The sequence below is a fragment of the Epargyreus clarus genome, unplaced genomic scaffold (assembly GCF_041222505.1).
Source record: "Epargyreus clarus isolate Ecla_fem2 unplaced genomic scaffold, WU_Ecla_fem_2.2 ptg000024l, whole genome shotgun sequence".
NCBI classification, from domain to species: domain Eukaryota; kingdom Metazoa; phylum Arthropoda; class Insecta; order Lepidoptera; family Hesperiidae; genus Epargyreus; species Epargyreus clarus.
In genome coordinates, this window is record NW_027332231.1 from 3,009,355 (window position 1) to 3,019,807 (window position 10,453).

At 34.3% G+C, this 10,453-nt stretch overlaps 1 protein-coding gene across 1 annotated transcript; it reads left to right on the forward strand.

Moving 5' to 3' along the window:
• The first annotated feature begins 3,330 nt into the window (after positions 1-3,330).
• On the forward strand, positions 3,331-10,131 carry LOC140752334 (putative phosphatidate phosphatase). The gene is made up of 6 exons (XM_073086594.1): positions 3,331-3,477; positions 6,396-6,547; positions 7,462-7,653; positions 8,179-8,355; positions 8,951-9,127; positions 9,998-10,131. The coding sequence occupies exons 1-6, from the start codon at positions 3,411-3,413 to the stop codon at positions 10,103-10,105; spliced, it is 873 nt and encodes a 290-aa protein (XP_072942695.1). The 5' UTR covers positions 3,331-3,410; the 3' UTR covers positions 10,106-10,131.
• The last annotated feature ends 322 nt before the right edge of the window (positions 10,132-10,453 follow it).

Below are 10,453 nucleotides of genomic sequence, written 5' to 3' on the forward strand. Positions count from 1 at the left end.
ATTTTTCAACATATCAATTTCGATTTATCATCCTTACTAATATTGTAAGTCCGAAAGTAACTCAGTCTGTCTGTCTGTCTGTCTGGTTGTCTCTTCTTCACGCCCAAATCACTGAACCGATTTTAATAAAATTTTGTACAAAGATAGTCTGAGACCTGAGAAAGGACATAGGATAGTTGTTATCCCGGAAATCCCACGGGAACTAAGGATGGCGATCTAAGATCGATTAATCGGAGAATCGATCTTTTGGACCAAAAACATCGATTATTTTAATCGATATTAGTAAGGATTGAATCATAAACTATGCATATGATCAAGTGATGATCTTTAGCAAAGTTGAAGGTACAAATTTTCAGTTTTATGTATCTTAGTATGTTATATTATTTTCTTTTAAACGCGGGTGAAGCCGCGGGCAAAAACTAGTACAAAATACCGAAGTGAAGAGTTGTTTTTCATTAAGAGGCAATAGATAAAAAATTAGGTTACATTACAATTGTTACGTCAGCGTGGCTTTGAACGGTCACGCCTCCGCCATCCACTAATGGCGGCCACGCACGCGCTTCCTCTGTGGCGATTATACATAATCCTTATCAACCTTATCAATGCCTGATTCTGTTTATGCTATTATATCTGTTACTTTGTTGCTAGGGGTTGTATTTTTTATTGAGGATAATGTATAATTTTTCCTGTTTCTTTAGGTTTGGGATATGTTCACTTGTTTGATTTTTTGCCAGAGTCATTATGTATTCAAAGTTGTACCTTTCTATGTTAAATGATTATGTTATGCACTACTTTCTATATTGTCATTAGAAATAAGAATTGTATGACAATAATTTAAAAACTTAAGTTTTATTATTAAATTGAAAATTGGTAAAAGAGCAAAACTCTGCACAAGTTAAATCTCATGTGATTTTTTCAAAAAAGGCATAATGGTAACTAAATTTTATTTGGTATGAAGCTACTTTTTGGATTGACATCCGTATTTAATCAATAAGAAATAAATAAATATGGTCGAATAATAAAAAAAAATCCGTTTCTGTTCTTTTTGGGGATGATATATTATTATGAATCTAAAACTTGAAGATCACAGTGGAAAGTTATGAGTTATCACTCATATACTGAATTTTATTCCCAATTAAAAAGTATATTTATATAGATTTCTCGCTTATCAGACTACAGCAACTAGGGCTCACTTAATCACTCTTGATGATAAAAAAGTCTTCCATTACCTACTATATAAAAATAAATCATAACGAGGTAACAATTTTAATTAAACAGTTGAGATAAATGGCTGTACAAGATTTGCCACCAACAGACTTAGATAACTCCAGCACTCGTGTAAATAATTATCTATATTATTATACATTGATATAATAACTAAATATATCATACTATTTGGATTAAATCGAATAATTATGACTTGATCAAGTGACAATAGAGTAGATATACCTAATCGAAGACGCTCGTCACATTTATTTGTATTTTAATAATTTTGCAAAACGATTAGATGCATATGTACGTAACTTTTCAAGAAATTGCCTTCAAAGTTTTTTTCTATTTATATTTAAAAATATTATGTAACATCATTCTATAAACAACTACGTCTTTATGTCTGGACAACACTTGTGTATAATTATGCTAACAGGAAAAAATAATCAAAGTGTTATAAGTATATTGCTATATTTATTAAATTATTCCATTAAGTAAACTGTGTATACAGTTATAGCTGCATATATCCAACGATTGGATATTAAAAAGATTAAAGGTTAATATAACATATAAGATAGTACGCAGGTGTAATATTTGTCAACATTTGGGGCTCGTTTGAGGGGCAGCTGCAACATTCAAGGGAGCAAATTTTGCCCGCCAGGGGCGCAAAGTAGCAGTCTCGCCAGAGGAATAAAATTCAAATCTTGCCAGGATCGCAAATCTTGCGAAAGGAGCAAAATGTTGTCAGATAGTCCATTGAAATGTTACATAAGCTTTGCATTTTTTAGAGGGCGCAATTTTATTTTTGGGACGTGTGTGGGGATGTGTCAATAGAAGCTTCACCTCAAGTTTGTGGAGTCGCCACCCTTGTCCCCCGGCCTCCATTTTGAAAACATCTTATCTACAAATATGTTCATATAACTTTTTGCCCTAAATTAAAAATTAAAGAAGTTATAAGCAAATAAGTGAAAAATGGTCCCTATTTTTTTTAAATTTTATTCACTGAAAACGCTGTTTCAGCGCAAAAAAGGCAAAACAGTTTGCTACAAATGATACCTTTACAATTTTTTTGTAAGACAGTTTTCGAGGTATCGCGAAAAAAGTGTTTTTTCAACATGGCGGCCAGGGAACAAAGGTGGCGACTCCACAAACTTGAGGTTAAGCTTCTATTGACTCCTCACACATGTCCCAAAAATAAAATTGCGTTTTCTAAAATCTGCAATATTCGGTCCTTAAATTGTAACGCTTCTTGTTCCATTGTAATAATGGAACAAGAAGCGTTCATGACATTACAGCGTTGCATTTGTCGCTTGAAAACGTTGAAAACTTGATAAAATGTTTACAATTTTTTATTCATGTAGTAATGTACTTTATCAACTTTGTTATTTTTAGTTGGTTCGATGATTTACTTTAGAAATACTACTTATCAAGAATTGTATTAATAGATTTAAAGTCGTGCAAATTACGCGTTCAAACCTTTGACACCATAACGCCCCATACGTCAATGAACCCTTTGACTGTATCTGACTCAATCGTATCAATGTTATTGCAAATGATATATTGTATGTGAAGTTTAGGTATGTGTCAGATTTAATCTAGAAAATAATCAGCACTTTTTCTACGTTGGCGGTCCGAGGTTCAAATCACATGCAATTTATGCTTTTTCCATAAGGTATTCACGGCAGCTGATAATATAAGCTTTTCGCAATGGTTTTAAAGTGTCATAGATGGAAAAATTAAGTAGCATTTATAAGTACTTATTAAAAAGTATTTGTCTAGCTGCCGTGCCTTTAGTTAAATTTTCTGCACGGAACTACCGTGTGATTAGGAATTCAATAAAAAGCTTTTATTTATTATTCAAAATCACAACATTTGTGGTCATAATTGTTACAATATTATTTACAATTTTTCCTGCTAAGTACTAAATTAAGTATGGGGAAACCTTCTCAGTCAGTTGCCAACAGCCTTTACGTAATCTACTCTAGGACAAAAATACAAATAAATAAATAGAAAAAAGGTGTAAATAAATCCGATTAAGAAATCCGGAACAGATTGGCATCATCCTTGCGAAGATGACATACGATATATACACAATCCCGTTATCATATCAATTAGGCCGGCAGGCCGTACATAAGAGGGGGCTCGAGTCGGCAGCCACAGACACGACACGACACAGTCACGGTACACATCGCGCGCACGACATGGCGAAGGAAGCTTCGGTTTTCATCCTACGGAAAGTCGTCATCGACTCCGTGATTATCGTTGCCTGTAAGTTTTTTATTTCGTTTCAAAAGCTTTCTTTACTATTTTTTTAGATTTATTTATCATTGTTCTATCGTACTATAAGTGTTATAATTTGTATCATTTTTTAAATTATATGATGAATATCATTAACTTATTTTAACTTAATAAAAACAATAGTGATTAAATACTAAAAATATATTTACTAATTAGGAATCTAGGATAGATAGATAAAGATAACTTTGTTACAATTCTTGAAATTTGCGCATTAATATGGATTTATTATGATTCAATTATTACTTCATATTCGCTTTTTTATTTATATTAATAAAAATCGCATTAGTTAAAAACTATTTCGTTTTATAATTAATCTTCGACGCAACAAAGTATCTAAATTACTTAAAAGACAGTGACCTCAAGTGATTATTTTTGTTCAATAACATATTATTTCATAGTGTTTGACCGAACTATACATAATACCTAAAGTATAACTAGTCATTTTATAGAAGTTAATATATTTTTGATTGTTATATTTTTTTATTGACAAAAGAAAAAAAAATAACGAGAAATTTTAAAACTAGTCGTTGATTTTACCAACTTCGAAAATGAACGAGCTACAGTAATACAATGTACTTGTAAGTACACACTTTACTTAGATAATCGATGTTTTTCGGTATTGGGTTTTTCGTTATATTTTTGGCCCGCATATCTATCGTCGAATCGCATATCACCTAAAACCTATTGTTGACATACTAATCTAACACCCAAGGATTGACAATTAGTTTTATATCACAGTAATCAGTTCATTTCATTGATAAAAATTGTTGATTTCTTCATGTATTTAACTAACTTATTATATTGCAATTAATTTTTATTTAGTCGATTTTATAAAAACCTTGTATTATTCAATACATTGGTTCCAAATTAACCCCCGTGTAAAAAATAATCACTAGTAAGCAATATAAAATATCAAAAAATCATCTCTCTCTTTCAAAGTTTCTGGCGCTTAATTTGGTATAAAAGTCATACTATATTTAAATATGCTAAGTAAGCGTTAAGCTTACAATGCGAAAACATAGAAAATCATACATTAAACCTAAGTCTTGAGGGGTGAAAACACAAGTGGCCGACCTCGGGTACGACACTAGTTCAATTTTAGATTAGTTACTGATATCCATGGAAAGCATGCTTGCCGCATGCTTAAAATGCTAGCTTACTAATTCAAAATCATAAATTCGCTTCTATGTAAAAGTTGATATTCATTCCTAAGTACTGCTTACATTTTGAAAAATAAGGTTTCCGACACACGGGTAGACACGCTCAAGAAATTACAAATAAATACGTTACTACTTATACACCTACATATCGTGAGAACTGACACCCAGTGCATTATGTGACACGGAACTGATTAGGCTAATAATAAACAGGAAACCGATCTCATGAGACCTCATAGTGTGTTGTACACATAACGTGATCGTTGCAAGTGTGCGCCGACCTATGAACTAGTAAACGATTAGGATTCATAAAGTGAAGATTGAAATTCTATTAAAAAGTCAAAGTTTATCTAGAACACTGCTCATGTGGAAAATAACTATTAGTTTTCTTACGATGATTATCTCTAAAGGACAGTATGAATGATTAGGTAATTATTTTGCTGCACTTCTCTCTTAAGTAATTTGGATTCCCTACCTATAAAATTATCGATAAATAACATTGTATTTATACGGTTTTTCAAATTCATCATCAACCCATTACTGTCCCACTGCTGGGCACGGGTCTCCTCTCAGAATGAGAAGGATAAGGCCATAGTCCACCGCGCTGGCCAAGTGCGTATTGGTAGACTTCACATACCTTTAAGATTTTTTTTATAAATCTCTCAGGTATGCAGGTTTCCTCACGATGTTTTCCTTCACCGTTTAAGTAAGTGATAATCAATTTCTAATACGCACATAAATTTGAAAATCAGAGGTGTGCCTGGATTTGGCTGGATTTGGATTTGGCGTGCCTGGGATTTGAACCTCGGACCCCTCGATCGAGAGGCCGCGTTTCTTAACCACTAGGCTATCACTGCTTTTTTTTTGTTTTTCAAATTAACTACAGTGAATGTGCTAGGTACAAAAATAGGTTGACAGAGGTGCCCCCGCAGTTAAACTTTAGCAAAAAATACTTTAAACTTAGAATAGCAGTGAATGAATAATTGTATGCATGTTATATGTTACATAATAACGTGTTTTCCTCCAAAAATCCCAGTCATGTACTTTATAATTATAATTTATAAGGAAAACTATCACAATCAACTATATTAAATCTGTTTTATATCAACACGTTTACCGTTTCAAGTATATTTATATGCAAAGGCACATTGTTATGTTATGATATTCATCCTCAGATATTTTTGAACACTAAGAATAATAAGAAATTAAAGTATACATAAAATATCAAATATGTACGAATAAATATAATCGACTTGGCGGAGGCACTGCCGTGCCTCCTGATAAATTGGTAGCTTTCTGAACCTGCAAATAAATGGTTTTATTGTATTTAGTGATGCGTGTTAGTGAAGTTATCCTATATAATAAGATTATATACAATATTTGAAACAATAAAATTAAATACTAATTAAACTAAAAAAATAGTTATCCTTAATGATATACATATATTAAAACTCTTAAATATCGACATATCGACTATTCATACTTTTCACAAAATATTCAATTAAAACACTCTTCACCCCAAACATATTCCTTGTAGTTATTAATTTTGACAACCTTTTGATTCCCTGACTTAATCGATATCAAAATTTAGTTTTTAATCAATATATCGTATCGGAATTTTCGATACATTGCGCATCTCTAATTGTATTGGTGGTATAGAGCTTGAAACAAGAACGTAATATGGTGTAACTATATGACAACATGGTTTTAATAGATATATTTTCATTTCAGTGGTCGTCCTGATCTACGTAACAGATGCTACATGGTTGCAGTTTAAACGAGGCTTCTTCTGTGGAGATGAGAGTCTCATGTTCCCGTACCGAGACGACACCGTCACGACGCCGATGCTACGAATCGTTGGGCTCGGGCTTAATATTTACGCTGTAAGAATGTTTTTCAAACTTTTATTTAACTTCCCTTTGTTTGTCTGTAGGTAAGGGTTAAATCATAGAACTCCATTGAAAGCCAGTAGGTGACCTCAACTGATTGAGCTGTATTTTTTTTACAAATTTAGTTTTGATGACTATATGTATTGTGTAATTAGCTTAGTGACGTCAATTCAATATGGCGGATGTCCCAGTAATGCCGGGAAAAGGTTCAATAAAAATGTATGCATATTTAGAAAATTTAAAAACTTAGGTACATGATGTAAAGTAGGTTGCCTTTACATAAGACATTTTGGACACTTTATTTTATATTTAAATTTTACAACTTTTGTATCACTATTTTCTATTTTGTTTTTCATAAATTATTAAATTTGATTCCATAAATATTTTAGTTATAGGTGATGCTCTTTCCTCACTTTACTAAAATTATGTACAAACCATGAAAATAACAGTTAAGTAAGTATACAGTAGACCCGCGGTAATTCGACCCCTGTCTAATCCGTCACTCCCTGTAATCCGACATGGTTTATTATTTATTACATATGTATTGAATATTTTTTGACAATATTTTTTGTAAGTTATATAGAATTAATGACGTTAATTTTATAATAATACAAGAGTTCTTTACTGTTAAGAGTTGTTTTATTTACTAAATTTGACATAAATAATGAAGTATGGTTTGTACTTCACTTTCGTACATTCTATATATATAAAATATAAAGTTTTATCATTGGATCTGTAATTTGCCGGATTACAAGGTACTCTTTCGTAATATAAATCGGACTATAGGGGGTCTTATTAGGCAGTACTCTATTATCCGAAAAATTCGATAGTCCGACACTGCCCTGCAAAATGATTGTCGGATTACCGCAGGTTCACTGTATTACTTATCTTTATATCTTTCATTACAGTTCCTAATTTGCGAATGGGTACTCCTCCGGAAAGAGCAGGGGAGCATCTCGTGCAAGTTTTTCTCGATACCATTATGGCTGAGAAGCTTCTACTGCACACTGGTGTCTTTTGGTTTGGGCACGTGTTTCTTGGAACTTACCACCAACGTCGCCAAGAAAGTCATCGGCAGACCTCGTCCTCATTTCTTTGATGTAAGTTGAAACTGTACATAGCGGAAGCATAGCGAAAAATGTTAGATCTATGAATAATCTAAGGGCTGCCTCAAACGTTGCGAGCATTCATTGTGGTTTGAATCCGGTGGCACGACCACTACATCTGTTTCTGCCTTATAACAGCAGTGTTAAGTGGTGCTGTCTTCTGGTTTAAAGGGTGTAGTAAGGGAGACTTTCCGAGGCGTTGTAACTTAGTCAACACGAATAGCAACACATCTGTGGAACTCAGCTAGAACTTTAATCTTATCAAGGATTGATTGCAAATGTCCATGAGCGGCGGTAGCCATTTACAATCAGGGGTAATGGATGCTCGTTTGTTACTTTAATATTATAAAAAATGGACTGCACCCAGTTAATTGCAAGATGTCATGACACGATGAACTGTTAATCGTAAACTACACATGCACACAAGATAGACGTGTAGTAATAAGTAATTCCAATTGTTTATGTGCGTGTTTATGTGTTCAAAATGTTTTAATATAACATGTTTAACTACTTTTCTAGCTGTGCAAGCCGTCGATAGACTGTTCAGCGCCAGAATGGCAGCACAGGTACATCCAGGGCGAGGACTACACCTGCCTGGGACAGACCCTCGACAACCAGGACAAGTTCAACGACATGCACATGTCCTTCCTCAGCGGCCACTCCGCGTGGTCTGCGTTCACTATGATGTACTTGGCTGTGAGTATTAGGAACTTTGTCATAAATATATGTGTGTCATTGTTATTTTCAGTGGAAACAGCCACGCTACTGTTAATCGTGATCTACAAAGTTACACAACGTAAAATGCAGTGTATGCGGTGAGATTTATAACTAAACAAATGTTTTTCGGTTTCTTATCGATTGCTGATGCAAACGAGCATACTGTCCACTTAGTAATAAGACATCCCTCCATCCATGAACATCTTTAATAAACTCTATGTAGAACAGGGTTTTTAACTCTTAAGGACAGACATGGTCTCCTCATATAAATCAGCCGGAACTAAGAAATCTTTGTGGTTCGACTCCGGCGGCACCACCACCACACCCATTTCAGGGTCATAACAGCAGTATTAAGCGCTGATGTGATCTCGTTTGAAGGGTGTGTTAAGGGAGACATACTTTTACCAGGCATTCCAGCCTAGTCCTTAGGTAGAAATATAATCATGTCTGGGGTTAATTATCGATGTCCATGGGCGGCAGTAGCCACTTACTAACAGTTGGACAACATGCTTGTCTGCTACTCCTACATTATGTAAAAAAGCTTTCTTAGACAATGTTTTTTTTTTTATTTCAGCTATATCTGGAGAAGAGGGTGGTATGGCGTGGAACTCGGGTACTCCGCCACTCGCTGCAGTTCGGCGCCGTCATGCTGAGCTGGTTCACGGCGCTCTCCCGCGTCTCCGACTACAAGCACCACTGGAGCGATGTGCTCGCCGGCTACTTCTTGGGAATCACGCTGGCTTGTATCATGGTTAGTGGGTTGCAGTGTTTTTAATAATGTTACATGACCCATTTGCATACGTACCGTTACATACGTATTACGAATGTACGTATGTATACAGGGTTATTGAAAATTCGATACATTCCCTTGCAGGGGTAAAAATAGAGCTCATTTGCAATCGATTTTGTCATTAAGTACCCTAGCCGATAGTGATTTGTTTTTGAGATATTCAAGTTTTTATTTCTAAATACGTGAAATAAGTGAAAGATATCTGTTATCGAATAGGATAGCAGGCCTACGTGAAGTTGGTCACATGCTGTCTTAACGAAATTCGAACACACTAGGTAAACATATACCTATATATTACAGGTATATAAACAAACTTGTAAATTCCCATGTCAACCTTTATCGATTTAAACTTAAACTAAGATTCTTAATACATAAGCACGTATTAATTATTAATCTTATTACAATAGTAGTGTCGTCATTACTTATCATTGGTATCCTCTTAGAGTGGGATTTAAGCCATAGTCCACCGCGCCTAGTGCGGATTGGTAGACTTTGCACACCCTTACAAAACATTTTTAAAGAATTCTCAGGCGTATAGGTTTCCTGATGACATTTTCCTCTACCGTTCTCAAGTGATAATTGATTTTCATCATAGAAGAGTATTTAGCCTATGTCTAAGAGTATCTTAGTGTAGGATAGTGCTATATTTAAAAAAAAAATCACAAGATATTGCATCTGTTATAAATAAATATCTCTAGTAAAGCAAGATACAACTATTAGCTATTGATAGAGCATCAGGCGCTACCTAGTACTCAAGTTCTTAAATATTATTTTCGTAAATTTTAAGATATGTTTGCATCATGTTTTTTAAATTTAATTTTTCTATTTCAGTGGACTTGGGGGACTACTCTCATAGAACCAACGAAGAAGCACTCGCCTGTACCACAAGAAGAAAATATATTTCTACCAACCCACCAACAGATAGAGCTACCTGCATGATGCTAAGCAATGATCTTTTAGTTTTATTGGACATACATGATGGAAGAAGCTTTAAAATGCCATGAGAGTAGACGCTTAGATGTATAGGATAGGAAAATTAGGATATTTTGTGTAAAATAAAGTCCGCGAGTAGAGTTAGCCTAAAGCATGATTGCAAGCTGTTTACAAACGCAAGCAAATGCAAACAAACAAGCAAGGAGGCTAGTAGTAGAGGGTCTCCTCCGATGCTCCAATGTGAATTCTCGAAGATGCAGGTCAGCAACCAATAGACTAATAGTTAACTAGCTCTTGCGTTTACTCGTGTGATGCGACCATTTTAGTCATTAGAAGTATCAATGATCGTTGTCA

Coding starts and splice junctions, on each gene's coding strand:
- LOC140752334 (XM_073086594.1), top strand. CDS start 3,411: ATGGCGAAGGAAGCTTCGGTTTTCATCCTACGGAAAGTCGTCATCGAC. Junction 3,478..6,395: donor CTCCGTGATTATCGTTGCCT/GTAAGTTTTTTA, acceptor TTTTCATTTCAG/TGGTCGTCCTGATCTACGTA. Junction 6,548..7,461: donor TCGGGCTTAATATTTACGCT/GTAAGAATGTTT, acceptor CTTTCATTACAG/TTCCTAATTTGCGAATGGGT.